An 18,858-nucleotide genomic window follows, 5' to 3' on the forward strand; every position below is an offset into this window, starting at 1 on the left:
CAATAAATCCTGCATTTCCTTGTTCTCTGAACATTCAGTATTTGTCAACAATTTCTGTTTAAGCAGTGACATTAAATATTGCTGATATTTAAGCATATGAAACTGACAATTTAAAGCCCTTACAGCCAAGGTAGCAGAAGTGTAAACTTTTTTCCCTCATCTGTCCAGAGCCCTAGAATCCCTATCAGAGGGGACAGGGTTTTTTGCAGTGGAAGCTTTGAAACCTTTGGGACCCTGAGATATAGTTTCTGAGTCAGCAGTGGGGTTTTTATATAGGAATTTATGAGAATCCGGGACTCTGTAGTATCTGTCTGGCTTAGCAGGTGCAGGGGGTAGAGAGTCAGGGGACAGGCCGGACACTGAAAATACATCATCTACAATGTCTAGAACAGGTGGAATAGCAAGGGGTCTGTGCTGAAGAAGTAGCAGAAAGTCTCTGAGCCTTTTCTTAGATTCAGAATAATCTTGGCTCTCCCAGTGGAAATCCTCCCTCATGGTATGCAGGGTTTCCCCAAAAGAATAATCCTCAGGAGGAGAGGCTGAAGGAATGGATTCTTTAGCATCAGAGTCCTCATAGGGAAGCATGGAATAATCCTGTTCAGAAGAGGAATCAGAGGAAATAGAAACCTGATCAGAAGAATCATATTCTGTCTTTTGCCTAGGCCTCTTATCAGGAGGGGGATGGGAACCCCTGATCAAAGTAATTAGGTCTTCGGACATTTTAAGCATCTGTTTTTTTTTAGGCATGGAAGTCTAAGTAGGAGAATGCTGTACTTGTTTCTTTGTCTTTAGAGCTGCTTTAGTCTTTGTCTTTGAAGCTGTAGATGGCTTAATATATAGCTGTGTAGGTCTGAAGACACCCTCAGAAGCAGATGCCTGCTCAGCGGCTCCGGACCCATCTGAGGGAATGATTTCTGAGTGTCCAATACGTTTCCAGAGGTCCAGCCGGCTCCACGTGAGAGTCGGAAGCGGCCTGTGGCTCTGAGGTAGCGGGTGCCAGGGGCTGCGAAAGCGCCTCACTGAGAACCGGCAACTGGCCTAATGGAGGCCTCGTCATCAGTTTTGGACCTCGGATGCCTATCCTTTTCCTTGTCCTTACGTTTTTTGTAAACTCCGGTCATCTGCTGTTCCGACGGCATTATATAATTAAATCTTCGGCCAAAGTAATGAAATGCAAAATCGAACCGACGCTTAACAGTGCGTTGGTTAAATCTAGCACAAAACCGACAGCTAGCAACGTTGTGATCAGGGCCTAGGCAAGGAATACAGTAAGAGTGAAAATCCTTATGAGGTATTTGCTTCCCACAAGAAATACAATTGTTAACTTTTTCTGACATCGGTCTGGAGCAAGAAAAAAGTTTCCCCAACGGGGTACTTAGCTTTAATGAAGACTTTGGTTCTGAAATTCGGATTTGAAAATCTCAGGAGTCGGCTGACCAGCACTTGCGAACTGGTTTTGCTTCGGGCACTGCGCAGCAAGAAAGACTGAAGAAAATGACGTTGGCTGCATCTTTTATACCCCTGGTACACTGACGTCAGGGAAGACGCAACAGCAACCGACGCTGGACCTAGACTTTGGAATTCTGGCCGACTGCAGGTAGCCTGCCAACAGGATAACCCAAGAGTAATGACTGCAACAGTGAAACACGATGAACATCGAAAATTTCAGGAGTCGGCCGACTGGCACGTGCGAACTGCTTCTGCTTCAAGCACCGCATGGCAAGATAGACTGATGTAATGGCATCGGCTGCATGTTTTATACCCCTGACGACCTGATGTCATGGAAGAAGGGACAGCAACTGACGCAAGACCCAAGACTTTGTTAATCAGGCCGACTGAGGGCTACCTGCAAACAGATAACCCAAATGTAATGACTTCAACAGTGAAACATGAAGAACATTGTTCGTTACAACACAAAAAAGTACAGTTTTGTACCTACCATAAATGTAGATGTTCGAGTGTACACCCTGCTGCAGTCATCACACTACACCAACATGGGACCTCAATTTTGTTCTGGAAAAACTTATGCTACCTCCCTCTGAACCAGCTTTCTCTGCAGATCTACAGTTCCTATCATGGAAGACTGCCCTGCTGCTAGCAATAACTTCAGCTAGAAGAGTCTCAGAGCTGCAGGCACTAATGGCAGTGGAACCTTTCCTCATTTTCCATCAAGACAGAGTTTCTCTACGAACTAATCCTTCCTTCATGCCTAAGGTGGTTTCCAGTGTGGCTTTAAATCAAACCATTCATTTACCCACCTTCTTCCCAAATCCACAGAACAAAGGAGAAAGACTCCTGCATTCCTTGGACATTCACAGGCAACTTCGTTACTACTTGGATAAAACTAAGGCTTTCAGAAAATCTGACCAGCTCTTTGTATCCTATGCTACAGCTTCACAAGGGAAGGCTATATCAAAACAAACCATTTCCAAATGGATAGGACATTGCATTCATTTTTGCTATACCCATCATGGAAAACCAGTTCCTGCTACCATTAGGCCCCACTCTACCAGGGCAACAGCTACATCTACAGCCTTCCTCAGGGGGTTCCAACTATGGAGATTTTGGAAGCTGCAACTTGGAGTTCTGTACACACCTTTACCAAACACTATCACTTACCACTTTACTCTAAGACTAGGGCTGGCTTCGCCACTGCAGTTCTGCAGGGCCTTTTAGCCTCCTCTAACCCTCTATAACTCCTCCACCCAGCCTTAGCTTTGGGATTCTACCCAAGTGTGATGACTGCAGCAGGGTAACACGATGAACATAGTACAGTTTTGTACCTACCATAAATGTAGATGTTCGAGTGTACACCCTGCTGCAGTCCAGGTTACCCTCCCTCCATCCCCGCTGATCTGACTGGCTAAATCTCTACAATACCTTCCTGATGTATTTGCTTATAGCTGGAGGGATTTTGTGTTTGTGCAAAAATTACTTAATTTGGTACTAATTACTGACCACCTTTTTGGGGGCACCTGACATCTGGGGCAAGAAAGACTGAAGAAAATGGCGTCGGTTGCATTATATATACCCCTGGCGCACTGACGTCAGGGAAGAAGTGACAGCAACCGACGCCGGACCAAGACTTTGGAATTCCGGCCGACTGCGGGACCGCCTGACGACAGGATAACCCAAGTGTGATGACTGCAGCAGGGTAACACGATGAACATCATAAAAATGACTAAAAAGATAAGCGCTTTTGCTTTATTAAATAATGCTTCATCAGTCCCATAAAAAATAGTACTAGACGTTCATTTAAATAATAGCAAACAACCAATCCCAAACTGAAGCATACACATCCCCTTAGTTACTATTCACAAACTTCCCCCTGTAAAAACTAACAAAGTATCCAATTGGCCATTAAATGCAAGCATCAAAGCAATATAATCCAATAAAACATTATAGCCAATCAATTTGTACCTCTGAGTCCCCGTGTTTAAGGACTCAATCAATGTAATCCATCTAAATAAAGATCCAAGTCACCATTCAAAGCACTTTCACCAATCAAAACAAGCACATCCAACACCACAGAGTTCACATAACAAAAGACTCAATTCAATTACTTGAACGATACAACAACCAATGTATCCCACGAGAAAGGTCAACAAATAAAATCCACTGTTCAACACACTGAAACAAATGAAAGTACATTTCATCTTGCCATTCAAGTTCACATGTAAACAATCATGACCAACCACTAAAATATATACAGGCGACGAGTCCATGATAACATCATCACTTTTGCTAACTAAAATCATTGCAGATGATGTTACCATGTAAAACAGAGTTCATCCTTAAACCTTGACAACTGTCTAGGCAATCATTAATTTGCCCCACCAGTCTGGTTCCCCTGTCCCCTGCAGACAAAGGCAGTCAATAAGAAAGGATGCATCCCCCCCTACAAATCCCTAACTACCTCATTATCATGTGCCCCTCCATGTAGGCACTCATGATACCCAGGGACCCAAATGGTTTGGGGTGCATGACTAGGCTTATAAGGGCCGTAGTGGTCATCAGTCTAGTAACAACCTACAAACCTATGTCTGAGCTCTCCGTGCAGGTCACAAATGCAGGAAAAACACTGGCACTGATAAGAATTCTGCCTACGCCAATAGTGATACCAAGGCATACTAAAAAGATGACTGGCTTTAACAATTGGCTTAACAGATGGTGTCACTCTAGAGTGAATTCAGTATGTGTCAACATGGGATGAAAAGTTTGACAGTCATACCTTCCAGGGTTTTCACATACTGGCATAAACCTTTGATGCTCTCACAGTGCTTTTTTTTAAAGCAGGGTCAAGCTAATGGCCCTTCCAAACTAAACAAAGCAAACCAAGAGTAAGGCTGCAACAAAGTGACTCTGCTCAATGAAAACAGCTTAAACAAGAAGTTACCAGATCCTGAGAACACATTAATATGTGCACTACTCAGTTATATTACTGAAACTTGGCTTAAATACTTGCAAAGCACCCCTCAGTACCTGGGTTTTGTACTTACACCATGTCTTTAGATCAGAAGGAAAATGTAGAGGCATATCCATATTTGGGAGGGACCACATCACTTCAAGGCAAATTCCTAGAGACCCACAAACAGAACTTATTGAGATCCAAATCACACTATATAAAATATCAGATCATAGCCGGTTATAGGATCCTTCTGTGTTCCCAGAAAACCACGTTGCTCGAAATATTCTGGATGGCCTCCCCATAAACAGGAAATCCATAAACCTGGAGGACTTTCATTACCTAATGACTAACTGGGAAATGTACACCTCAAACAAAAGGTTACGCCCAAAAATTACTGGATTTCATAAACAAAAATTTTCTAGATCAGATTGTCAAGGAACCCACTAGAATGTGAAATATCCTTGATCTGGCCTTCACCTACATGTTTACTAGTTTCCCCTGGTGCTCTTATCACCAGTTCGGTCTGATTCATGTCCAGGTGCCCATCTGTGTACATCAAACTCAGAGGCCGGACCACAGACAGGATGGTTAACCTCCAAGGTATTAGTCATCAGTGCCCCATCTCATTCCAGCATCAGAGGACATGGAGACATTCAGTTTAAAGGGAGAAAAAATAAAAAAAAAAATGCCAACCCTTTAATTTTGTCAAATTTCATAAAAGATGTTTCACAACTGGCTATACAGCCCAAATTCTGAATTTGTCCTACTCAGTTTTACTCAAAACTGAAAAAATTAGTCCTGCCTTTAGCATCCACACAAGTCTTTCACAAATCTACCAACTTGTAATTCGGTGTCACTTTCAGCGTGATAAATACTTTAAGGTTAAAATACCTCAGTGCAACACGTATGATTGTTTATCCAAGTTATTTCCTTGTGTCTAGTTTACCACATGTTTATACATATTCTCTAGTATTCATAAAAAAATCATTAAGAAACAGATACATGATATAAAAGAAAAATTAGTAAACTGTTCACTTACTGTGGAGGTTATATTCCAGAATAGTCTTTTGTCCAGGGATAATCTTCCCCTCCACACCACCTTCTGGTCGTCCACCATGCTCTTTTAAAAGCAGTAACAATGCGCTTGGAAGGATGTCGTAGCCTGCAAGCAAAACAAGACAGTACTTTATACTTGTTGTTAAATGGGATGTGAGACATAAGAAAGGCCCATTTTCACTCCAGGCCCAAAGACAAGTGCTACAAACTCATTAAATATGTTGACAAAAAGGTAACAAATGTATATTTAAAAGTATAGTTTCAACATTAGTAAAGACAATCACAGTACACCATTAAGCATGAGAGAGAGAGAGAGAGAGACACGCACACAAGAGACAGAGAGAAGATCACACAAACATTAAAATAGGTACAGATATTACTAATGTTTTGCAAGTCACTGCCGAGCTCTGTACAACAGGACCAAGCAATGCTAAGGGAGAAAGCAAAGCAGGGGTGAAACATACGAGGAATAACAGGTTGTATCTATCATACAATTATCAGAAAGGAGACCAGAGATGCTGATAGAAGCAATTGAGTTAAAGCAGAGAAACCCTGTAAACAGAAGTCATAGGACAGAAATAGAAAGGAAGAAGGGACAAAAGCTAAATTATGAGATAAGAAAGGGTAACAGAAAGGACTGAGGATATAAAGGGAGGTACAGTGTGGGAAGCTGTTGTGTAATCGTAGGGAAGGGGAATTATAGTGAGAAACAAATAAGAAATTGATCAAGGGTCAAAAGAAAAGGGCACAGTAGGTCATGAACAGACTACGCAAGGCAGAAATTATCCAAGTGCTTAATACAGGAAAATTACAAAGCAGGAATAAACAGCAGCATATGACACAGTTACAATTAGATGAGAGGTAGAATGCTACCCCAAGAAAAAGAGTATATGGCTGTAAAGGGAAAAGTATAGGTCAAGGCAAGTCTGGTTTGTTACTATGGCATTCAAAAACAGTTTATGAAAAGTGAAATTAAGCAACATGACACAGGCATAACGTATGTAGCTGAAGTTGTTTGGGGCTAGCTTCTTGAATTACATCAGTGTTGGACAATTACATAAATTAAGGCCAGCAAGTTAAAATAGTTTTCATCCATAAAAACTGTAAAACAATGGAAGTTTTTCTTTATTTTTTTTGAAATTTCCACTGAAAAGCTAAGAAGGACCTTATGGATAAAGACACAGGCTGATAAACCGTAAACTGCAGGAAGTGGTGGTCAGACAATAGCCGAGATAATTGAATCATTTGACTACTGGCTAAAGCAGTTTTATGTAGTAGGCATTAAATAAGGCCGCTGTATAACAAAATGTTGCAATTTACTGGTAGGCAGTTTGAAACTTAACTGTGATAATCTGGTAAACATGTTACAAATGTAAATATACACCCACTTACCCAAGGGGCACTCTACTATAGTGCCAATCCCCAAAGTTAAAAACCGAAGTCTGTCTCTGACTACAGACTAATGTTTGTCCTGTATCCATTAGCTAAAGTCATGGAAAAACTACTGTGCAACCAATATGTAGGTCAGTTTGTGATATAGTCTATCAAACAGGCAGCATGGATTTTGTAACAAATCTAGTACGCAAATAGCATTACTCACTGTGACTACATTTCATCTTTGAAGCAATGGATAAACGGCAACCAACAGAAGCCCTCTTCACTGACCTGAAATGGGCATTTGACTCAGTCACTCACTCATACCCACCTACTTAAACCCTTAGCCAACTCTGGAAGAGGAGAAAGCGCCATACAATGGTTCACTGCATGCTTAACAAAAAGAACCTCTACTGTCACTTATGTGCCAAACACATCTTAAAATGGTACTTTAACATCAGGAGTACCACAAGGCCCAACCTTTGGTCCTATTCCCTTTTCAGTTTTCATTAAAAACCTACTGTTTGACTTCCGACACCTAAACAGCACCCTTTACGCAAATGATATAATCATACTATGCTCAGATAAGTTTACTCACAAATTACAAAGAAAGCTACAGCAAGATTTCAACTCACTATGGAAAAGGCTCTCTGGCAGGAAGCTCGTCTTACACTGGAAGAAAAAAACTATTGTGTTATCTGGAATATGTCAAAAACTGAAATCCAAATCCACCTTAAACATTGTTAACCCCCAAGACACAAAACTGCCTATGTGTATAACCTCTGATCAGCCATTCAATTTTGCAACACGTGCAAAACATCACTCACAATTAGTATCTATATGGTAATCTTGGTAGACTCTTACCTTCTTCCATCAGAACCCAGAGAGATTCTGCAAAAATTAGAATACTGCCTACCTTTACCTGTACTGAACACAGTGCAAGAACATCTACAATCTGTAAGTAACAGCAAAGAAAGGAGGTCCCGGAGAGCATCACTGTTACTAGAAAAATCCAAGTGTTTTGTCAATAGCTGCTAGGACAACTCTCCTGATTAACTGTCTCACATGCAAATGCCTGTACAGCTCCCACTGCCCACCCTTAGCACTTAACACCATATTTAGGCAAACTACCTATGCCCTACACTCATCTACAGACAATTCACACTCTGTACACCTCATTTCAAAGAACATGTGAAACATCCTTCTCAAAGCATGCACCTGCAGTATGGAACTCCCTACCACAAAATATCTGGAAATAACAGGCAATAAGCACATTTAAGAAACTTGAAGCAACTCAGACTTACACAGGCATTTACTTTGTCCATGTAGGTTATTTATGGCAAAATTCTATATGATGTATAAAATATATGGCTCTAATTTGAAATAACAAAATTTCAAAATGCCAAAGACCAAAATATCAACACCAAAACATCAAAACTTCAATTTCCTGAAACTTCAAAACATTGACTCACAAAATATCGAAACACTAAATACAAACCTATACTTCCTACCCTCCACCACAAAATAGACACCAACAAATACAAATAAACCAGAGTCTACTTCTCCGGAGCCGAAATTTTAGCCTTTTTAGGTTTTTGGTTGGTGGGAGTCCCCAGACGGGGACGAAGGCAAAGATTTAGCCTTGGTAGGAACATCCAAAATTTTCTTATGGACTCTAGGAGGGGTTGAGGCCTCCGACCCAAAAATAGCCTCTGAAAATGAAGATTTAAGAAGTCCCTTCAGTATCAGCTTGTTTTTCCTTTCCAACATGGTTCTACTCGAAAGGTTCTCACAAATAGTACAGGGTGGGTCAACAGACAAGTGGGACACCCCCAAACAATAAACGCACAAAGAGTGTGCATCAGAAGTAGGTAGTTTGTGTCCACAATCAGAACACCGCTTAAACCCCGGACTACCTTTCTTATCTGCCATGACAGCAAATTAATCAATAGAAAAAGGTACTAGCAATGGTACAAAAGAATACCCGAAGGTATGAGGAAAAAGAGAAAGGATTACCAACGATGGTAAAGAGAGAATACCTTGAGGTAAAAAGGTAAAGAAAAGAGCAGAAAAACCTGAAGAAAATATGTACGCTAGATGCGATAGGGTAAGAGACAAAGAAATATAGACTTTCCTGACAGAAAAGTAATCTGAAAAACTATTAAACAACAAATAACTGTACTTAGCTCAAGAGAAGTAGCTTGACACGACCGAATGGCAACGTGGCAAACGAAATCTGAGGTAACAAGGAGAGGGGGATTGTGGGTAAGAGTTTAGCTCGAGAGTTTGAAGCGGACGCGAGCTTGGAAAATGGACGGCTTGATTCCGTGGTCGGAACCGATACCCATGCATAAGGGATGAACGAGGATTAACAATATCAGATTGTTCGTTCTCCAATCAGTGCGCGATCTACAGGTTGCCCATTCTCTAATCAAAGGTAATGTAATGAATATGCAGCACTTTCTAATAAAAAGTGAGAAAGAATATTTATATTTAGGAGAATTAGAACTGGCTATGATTATTTATCTACTTTTATGGCTACTTGAAGTCTTTTAGGAACCCCTCCCCAACCTGCAGTGTTCTTTCTAAAACAAGAAACATAATTCACTGTACTGTGGTAAACTTACACATTGTATCTACAACAATAAAGGGGTCTATATCACATCGAATGACCTATTCAGTGAATACCTCTTCACTGAATAGTATTTGTTGAAACCTCTATCTGTAGAATGATCATTTTAGTGGATTTTTTCCCAGGGAAAATAACCACTAGGCCAACTACCGATCATCAGGAAAAAAAAAAAAAAAAAAAAAAATCACAAAATTTAAAGCCCACTCGTGTGGAGGGTTACACCCCCACACCCCCCCAATTAAATATCCCAACTCAGAGATTACACTACAGTGGGGAAAAGAGGCAAATTCCCAATGATGGCCCACTGTTTTTTTTCCCTAGGGGAGACACTAAAATGATCGTTTAATGGCTAGAGGTTTTGACAAATAACATTCGATGAAGAGGCATTTGCTGAATAGGTCGTTCGACAGTGTGATATAAACCCAGAATAAAGGACATCACTTACTTGTTTGAAACAGACCAGTAACTAAGCAAATACTTTGGATGGGACATTTAACACAGACCCTATCTGCCTCAGCTGATTGTAGCTCAGGTGGATGTGAAAGAACCCCAGCACTGCATACTAAGGTAAATTAAAGTGTTATGCACAAAGTAAAATGATAAGTTCACATAATTGATCCACAGAATGTATTTTGCATCTTGTTCAATAATATGTATGTTCCACTTATACTAAATAGTACTTCACACCCCTCTTGTCAAATCTTCCAAAAGGAGAACATGTAACTGTATCTATATGTGAAGCTTCAAAGTGGGTTTGAAACCCTACAAGCACAACTGCACCTCTAACTGAGAAATAAAATTAAGAAAAATGGGCTGTAATATATACCAAACATTTAACTTTGAGCATTGCAAAACACATGTTTACTTATCTCAGTCTCCTGACAAATACAGCATACGCACACTTCTTTTTATTTACAAAGCCTGGAGCCTTTAACTTGGAATTTGTTTAGTGACAGTCTCCACAAAACTATGCCATTTATAAAGAAATTTAAACCTCAGATAAACATAAGAGAAGGACAATGGCCCCTCAGCCAGTAAATGTCCCCAACAAACCAAGAAACAAAAAGGGGTAAGGCGGGAGGGACTGACTGCAGCAACATTCAAAAGCAGGATATCTACTGGTATGGTAAGATTTCACACAACTGCACTACATCTTCAGTATCACTGTTGCACTATTCATCACCTGTAGGAAAGCACAAAAGTTAAATGAAGGCTGGGAAGAGGAAGGAACAGAAGAGCCCTCCACCGACCCATGCCTTAGCAAAACCTGCCCTGGCTCTGGAAATGACATCCAGCTTGTAATGTTTAGTAAAGGTGTACACAGAGGACCAAGTAGCATCTCCCAGAATGGAACTAGTACCAAAACCTTTGAAAAAAAGCTCCAGAAGTTACACCCTAGTAGAATAAGTTCAGACAGAAGAAAGCTGTTTTCCATAAAAAGACTATCAAAAGGAAATTATTCTAGAAATCCAGGAGGAGATGCTTTGCTTAGAGTCTGCCAAGCCCAATGTCCTGGAATGAAAATGTTTCTCAGACAAATAGTGTTTGTCATAACTAAATAATACCTAAGCTGTCTATGTAGTGCATGGAGCAAAGAGCCTTCTCATTAGCAGATTGCAGAGAAGGAAAAAAGGAGAGAAGTCGAATAGACTGATTATGCCCAAAGTAATCCGTGAGTTATCCCTTAAAGAAAGGATTCAAAACTCGGAGACACCTTGTAACTATGAAAACAATCAAGAAGGGGGGAGGGAATAGCCGGAGTCTGAAGCTCAAACTCTCTCTTGGCAGAAGCAACAGCAAGTAAAAAAACAGTCTTCCAAGTGCAGTGTTGCAAGGAAGAAGCAGCAGCAGGCTCAGAAGGAGCCTAAGTCAACTTTTCAAGTACAAAATTAAGGTCCCAAGAAGGACAGATAAGCTTTCTTGGGAACATGATGTGGAGGATACCTTTAAGGAATTGCTGGACCTCAAAATGAGAAGCCAGTGAAGAGTTTTAAGGCATAAAAGCGGGAATTGCTGACAAATGAGCCTTAACAATATGCTAGGCCAGCAAGTAATAGTTCAAACAAGTAAGAGAGAGGACCAATGGGACCCCCACTGAGAAAGGATCCTGGTGATGTTTAAGACACCAAAAATAAAATCTTTTCTACTTATCCATATAGGATTTTACAGTTTGGGACTTTCTGGCCTGCTGCAGAACTCAAAACACATCCTCAGAAAACTGGTGCCTAAAAGGGATCAAAATCCTGTCACCCACAGTGTCAGTTGAAGGGTGGATAAGTGAGAATGGATGACAGACCCCTTGCCTTGTCTTGTGTGAGAAGACCCATCCAGTGAGGCAACATGTGATGATTGCCCCTGGACAAGTGAAAGAGGAGGGGGAACCAGTGCTGTCACCAAGTTCTGTCACCAACAGGATTTCTGGAGAGTCTTTTCTGATCTTGTGTAGGACTTTGGAAAGGAGAGGAAATGGAGAAAAAGCATACAAGAATATTCCCTTCAAAGAAAAGGACATGGTGTCCATTTTCAAAACCAGAGGACTTGGGACTCTGGAACAGAAATGAGGAAGTTGTCTGTTCAGAGGGGAGGCAAAACAGATCCATTTGAGGAATACCCCAAGGATGTACTATATCCAGAAACACGTCTCAGTGAGGCATCCATTTGTGAAGCTGTGCTCTATACCTGCTCAGGTAATCTGCCACAAGGTTGTGAAGGAATGTAAACCACAGGAAGGGTCAACTGGAGGTGGATAGTCAGGTACCAGGCCTGAAGGGCTGATCTGCAGAGAAGTTAAGACCTTGTGCCCCCCCCCCCCTTCTTGACAAGCAACATAACTGTGGTGTCTGTGAAAACCTTCAAAAGGCCTGGGCCAAATACAGTGTGTGGAAGGCCTGAAGAGCTGGAAAAAGAGTCCTTTTTTTTATGTTGATGTCAAATGTCTGATGAGGAGGCCAGAGACCCTGAAACTTTAGATTTTTGCAGGAGGCTCCCCAGCCCAGATCTGAAGTGTTTGTGAACAGCTCGAGAGGATGTAGGAGTCTGAAAGGGTAGTACCGGGTTTAGAGAAACCTGCTGAATCCATGAAGCTTGAGTTTGAAACAAGGAAGCACAGGAAAGTACAGTTGTGTACACTTACCATAAATGTAGATGTTAAGAGTGTATTCACTGTTGCAGTCATCACATTTGGGTTATCTGCATACAGGTAGCCCTCAACTGGCCTGAATACCAGAGTCTTCGGAATTCTGCGTCAGATGCTGTCACTTCTTCCATGACGTCAGGTTGTCAGGGGTATAAAACATGCAGCCAATGCCATTACATCAGTTTTTCTTGCCCCTGATGTCAGGTGCCCCCACAATAGGAAGCAATTATATGGTATGGAACATCCCCAGCAAAAAGCAAATACACATGATGGAATATATGGCAAACAAGAAGGAAAGGTAAAAGTCAAGAGGAGTCAGGGGGCTGGAGGGAGGGTAACCAAGACTGCAACAGTGAATACACTCGAACATCTACATTTATGGTAAGTGCACACAACTGTACTATGTTCTTCATGTTTCACTGTTGCAGTCATCACATTTGTATTGATTCCCAAAGCTAAGGAAGGGTGGAGGTAGTTAAAGAGCATTAGGGCCAGCAATCAGGACCTGTGAGACTGCTATGGCAAATCCAGCTCTGGATTTAGAAAAGATAGGCAGGTGGTAATGCTTGGTGAAAGCATGTATAGAGCTCCAGGTAGCAGCTTCCAGGATGTCCCTGGTAGGGACTCCTCTGAGAAATGCCAAAGAGGTAGACGCAGCCCTGGTGGAATGTGATCTTATCCTCTGTGGGGTAGGGTTTCCATGGTGCTTGTAGCAGACATGAACGCAATGGGCTATCCATTTGGAAATGGTTTGCTTTGAAATGGCCTTCCCCTCTGCCCCTGCAGCAAAGCTAACTAGCAGCTGGTCAGATTTTCTGAGAGGCTTAGTCCTGTCCAACTAGAATCTAAGCTGTCTGTATACGTCCAGAGAATTCAGTATCCTTTCCCCTTTATTTTGAGGATTAGGGAAAAAAGTAGGCAAATGAATGGATTGATTTAGAGCCACACTAGACACCACCTTGGGCATAAAGGATGGATTAGTCCTGAGGGAAACCCTGTCCGCATGGAAGATAATGAAGGGTTCCACTGTCATGAGGGCCTGCAGTTCAGGTACTCTTCTTGCTGAAGTGATGGTTAGAAGTAAGGCTGTTTTCCAAGAAAGGAATTTCAACTCTGCTGTATCAGCTGGTTCAAAAGGGGGGTAAGAGTGAGTTTTTCCAATACAAAGTTAAGGTCCTAGGCTGGAGTGGGAGCTCTCCTGGGGGGGGGGTCTTAAATTTTTGGCCCCTCTAAGGAATTGTTATAGCAGGGGATGAGAGAAGAGGGGTGGCTTACTATTATATTGTGCTAAAATGACACAGGCATAAATCTTAACTGAAGAGAAAGATAGGCCCTTGTGGAGCATGTCTGTTAAATAATCTAGAATATGAGGTAAGCTGGGCACTGTTGTGCCCATCCCCTGAGCATGGCTCCAAAAACAGTATCTTTTCCACTTTTCTGAATAGGATTTTCTAGTACTAGGCCTCCTTGCCTCAAGAATGACATCCAGCATCTGCTTACTGAGGATTGCTAGAGGTGAGCTCAGGAAATTAGCCAGGCTGCAAGGTTCAAGGTTTGAAGCTGATGGTGCAGAATCTGGCCCGCCTGCTGAGACAGCAGGGAAGGGGTCTGAGGCAGGTGCCATGGTTGTAGCACTGTCTGACTGCGCAAAATGTGGTACCAGTGCTGGCATGACCAGTCTGGTGCAATCAGTATTGCCCTTGGCTTGTCCTGTTTGATCTTTAGTAGAACCTTCGAGAGGAGAGGCAGAGAGGGAAAGGCATAAACCAAGAGGCTTTCCAAGGTAAAGGACAGGGCATCCACTTTCCAAGCTTGACTGTGGGGAGTTCTGGTGCAGAATATGTTCAACTGTTAGTTCTGAGGGGAGGCAAACAGGTCTACCTCTGTTGTCCCCCATTTGTTCCTCAAGAGCTTGAATATTTTGGGTTCCAGTTTCCATTCGTGTGGGTCCATGAGATTTCTGCTCAAGTCATCTGCCAGTGAATTTAGTTTGCCTGGCAGGAATTGGGCTTGTAGGTTCACTTGGTAGCTCATGGTAGAGCCATGGCTAGTCTGCAGAGTGGGTAGGAATGGGTTCCCCCTGCTTCTTTATGTACCACATAACTGTGGTGTTGTCTGTCTTTGCCAATAGTTGTCCTGGAAGAATAAGGTCTTTGAAGGCTGTCAGAGCATTCTGTACAGCAACATTTCTTTTTGATTGATATGCAGATGCATCTGTTTTGGGTTCCATTTGCCCTGAATGCACTGCCCTGCCATGCGAGTCCCCCATGCATAGTCTGATGCGTCTGTTGATAGCGTTTGGGCGGCAGGGGTTAGAGTGAAAGGGAGTCCCTTGTTGTGGTAGCAGGCCTCTGCCCACCAAAGGAACTCTGCCCTTAGACAAGGGTTGATAGGAATCATTGTTTCCAGACCCTGAGAATGTTGACACCATAGACTTTTTAGATACCACTGAAGTTTCCTCATATGCAGTCTTGCATATGGAATTAACAGAATGCAAGAGGACATGAATCCCAGGGCTTGCAGGATTTTCCTTGCAGATAGCTGGGTTTTTGTGGCCAATAGTTTGAAGTAGGTTGTCAAATAAACTTGTTTCTCTGGAGTGAGGAATGCCATCTGGGAAGTTGTGCTCAAGCTTGTTCCCAGGAATACAATCTGTTGGCAGGGTAACAGGTGTGATTTCTTTTCGTTAATGGTGTACCCAGTGAGGTTAAAAGTCTCTCAGGCAATCATCCATGTATGGGTAAATCTGAATATTTCTCTGCCTGCAAAATGCAATGGCTGGAGCTAGGCACTTTGTGAATACCCTGGGCGCAGTAGATAAGCCAAAGGGAAGTGCAGAGAACTGATAATGCATGTAGCCTGCCCTGAAACGTAGGTATTTTCTGCAGGATTCCCTTGTTGGGATGTGCAGGTAAGCTTCTTTTAAGTCTAGGGTTGCCAGCCAGGCATCCTTGGCTAGCATAGGAAGAAGCTGTTGAAGAGTAAGCATGTTGAATTTTGGTACCACCAGAAAGGTGTTGAGAATAGACAGGACAAGGATAGGACACCAGGAGTTTTCTTTTCTGGGAACCAGGAACAGTCTTGAATAAAAACCTTGTCCCCTTTGTTCTGCTGGGACAGGTTGAATGGCCCTGATACTGAAGAGAGATAGAGAGCACTTGTTTTTGGGCCTCCGCCCACTGATTTGGAGTGAGGTCTGGCCATCCACTTGGGGTTGGGAGTGAGTGGAAGTGGAATCTGTATCCCAGGGAAACTATGTTTAAAACACATTTGTCTTGGGTAATGAGTTCCCAGTTTTTTGCATGCAGGGCGAGCTTTCCTCCTAAGGGAGCGAGTAGTTGAGCAAGGCTTGGAAGAGTAAAGGATAAGTCATTGTGCAATTTTTCCATAGGTGGTGGCTTACTACTACCTTTTTTTGGAAGTGGGAGCCCCCCACTGCTTAGATCTGTGCATAGCCTGAGACTGAAGTCTTGGTAGTCTGTTGCTCCTGGGTTTGGACTGAGATGACCTGGAAGGGACTGGAAAGGACCAGTTCTTTGAAGGCCAATGCCTACTGAATCTAGGTGGCTGTACTTGTAATAAATCTTTAACAGTTTGCATAGATTTAGCTTTTTCCTCCATCCTTTTGAGGACGTCTTCTGCTTTGTTGCCAAAAAGGCGCTCTAGGTTTAAGGGTACACCCGGTAATTTAGCTTTAATATGATCTGGCAAGTTTTGTTCCTTAAGCCAAGCATGCCTTCTAAGTACAGATCCAGTGACAGCAGCCCTGCAAGATGCTTCTAAAGCATCAAAACCACATTGCAAAGTATGTTTACCAACTTGGTCAGCAGAATGCATCAACTCTTGTAAATCTTTGTGTTCAGCACAGTCAGGAGTCAACATCATTTTCTGTTTAAGTAGTCCCATAATATGCTGCTGATACTTTAACATATGAAACTGGCAATTTAAAGCCCTAATGGCTAAAGTAGCAGAAGTGTATACCTTCTTGCCCCATTTGTCTAAAGCTCTAGAGTCCCTATCAGAAGGGGTAGGGTTTTTGGCGGTAGTAGCCTTAATGCATTTTGGTCCTTGGGAAATTGTCTCTGGATCCACAGTAGGATTCTTGAAGAGGGATTTGTGAGAGTCAGGTACTCATAGTACCGATCAGGTTTCCTGGGAGCTGGAGGCAAAATGTCTGGGGGTAAGGCTGAATTCCAAGAAAACAATCTACAATCTCCAAAACAGGAGGGATGGCTAGAGGCCTGTGTTGAGGCAGGTTTAAAAATTCCCCAAGCCTCTTTTTGGACTGAGAATAGTCCTGGCTTTCCCAGCGGAAATGCTCCCTAAGGATATGCAAGGCTAAAAATCTTCTGGAGGAGAAGCAGAGGGAATGGAATCCTCTGCATCAGAATCCTCATAAGTAGATAAAGGTAAATCTTGGTAGTCCAAAGGACTAGAGATATCAGATTTCTGATCAGAAGAATCAGAAAGAAAATCAGTTCTAGGTCTCTAAGAGGGGAAAGGCTGGCTTCCCCAAATTAACGTAATAAGGTCTTCAGCCATTCTAATCATTTGTTTTTGAGGCATATGGGCCTGAGAATGCGCTTTGGTCATCGGTTTTCCTAGGCCTAGTGTGAGCTTTAGGCCTGAGGAATTCGGTATTCTTACCTTGAAACAAAGTCGTCAGCTTAATATGAAAATCGGTAGGTCTGAATATATCCTCAAAAGCCGGTGCCTGCACAGCGGCTCTGGACCCATCCAAGGTAGAGACATCCGCAGGTTCCATAGTCAAAGAAGCATCTCGCGACATACCAGACTCCGAATGGATCTCAGTAGAGGCCTGTGAATCTGTAGTAGCGGATATCAGGGACTACGAAAGCGCCTCACTGAGTACATCAGTAAACTCCAGAGGGTGGCAATGTTGTAGCCACACTGTTTTCAGGTTACAGTGAAGCTTACTCATATGGAGCTTGACAAAAGGAACCACGGGGAAATGACATGAACCTAGGACCCTGAGGAAGCCCCTAGCTGGAATGAGACAAAGAGGAATTAAAAACTGGAAAAAGATGGTCAGAGAAACTTGGAAGCAGGGAGAGAGGCCAACATGTGAATGATCTGTATCCTGCAACCCAGAAAAATGTGGTCCCGTGAAGGAGTGAGGACAGATTTCCTGAGATTGATGGGGAGCCTCAGATTGTGCAAAAGAGACTGATGAGGTGCAGTTCTTGCAGGAGCCTGCTTTGAGGAGGAACTTCAAAAAACAGGTCATCCAGATAAGGAAATATTTGTATCCTCTGAAGGCCTGCAAGCAAAAGGCTATGACAGGAGCCTGACATTGAGAGGTAATACCCTTGGGATTGTTGGAAGGCCAAAACACAAAGCAGACAAGTGAAAATGAAAGAAACACACAAAAATAAAATAAAAAAAACTTCCTAAAATGGAAAGATTAAGATAGGCATTCTTCAGGTCTAGAAAGACAAAAAAGCCTGTAGAAGCAAAACAGGGAACATAGTCTGGAGGAAGAGCATCTTGAAAAGGAGGGATCTTGAGAAAGGTGCTCAGAAAAGAAAGCCAAAATAGGTCTCCAGGTCCCCTCTTTCCTGTGCAGCAAAAACATCCTGGAGTAAAACCCCATTTCCGCTTTGGGCCTCTAGAACAGCCTGAATAGTGCCTTGATCCAGTAAATCCAGCAGTACCTCATGAAAATCTAGTAGGTCTGAAGGTGGTTTGACAGAAAAGGAGGAAGGGATTTCCAAACCATAAAATAACCAGGATGGATGATAGAAAGAAGCCAGGAGTCTGAAGTAATATGTTGCAGATCAGAAGAGAGACACAATCTGAAACAGAGGACCCTGACCAAGGGGAAGGAGAGGCAGTATGTCAGTTGGAAGAAGGCTTGTCCTGAAAAAGGAGGCTTCTGGGGTCTAGGTGTCTGGGTGAGCTTATCAGAAAAGACACATGTAGGGATCCGTATCCCCTTAAAAGGGTGACTTGGCTGTCTGCACACAAAGCAAACTTAGCAAGATAATTCCTCCAAAATTTAGGAACAGGAATAGCAGAACAAACATCTGCTTTGGATCCTGCATCACTTTACCCTTTGTCTTGAATAAGTCAGCCACAGCACACCCAAAGAGATTTTGATTGTCCAAAGGATCATCAAGGAATGTGGCCTTGATATAGTCAGATAAAGCCTGGAGACAAATTCAAGAGTACAGCCTCATAACACAACCTGAAGCTGCAGCCATAGAGGAGGCATCTCCGGCATTGTAGCTG

At 42.5% G+C, this 18,858-nt stretch overlaps 1 protein-coding gene across 1 annotated transcript in view; it reads right to left on the minus strand.

Annotated features, from left to right (window-relative positions):
* LOC122814372 (zinc finger protein 420-like) overlaps positions 1–18,858 on the minus strand; it is a 263,065-nt gene that overhangs the window by 27,206 nt on the left and 217,001 nt on the right. The window contains exon 8 of the mRNA XM_044086957.1: positions 5,448–5,570. Coding sequence (XP_043942892.1) covers positions 5,448–5,570 — 123 coding nt within the window. The remainder of the gene's footprint in view (positions 1–5,447; positions 5,571–18,858) is intronic.

Source organism: Protopterus annectens, chromosome 10.part0 (assembly GCF_019279795.1).
Source record: "Protopterus annectens isolate FY-2018-M chromosome 10.part0, PAN1.0, whole genome shotgun sequence".
NCBI lineage: Eukaryota > Metazoa > Chordata > Ceratodontiformes > Protopteridae > Protopterus > Protopterus annectens.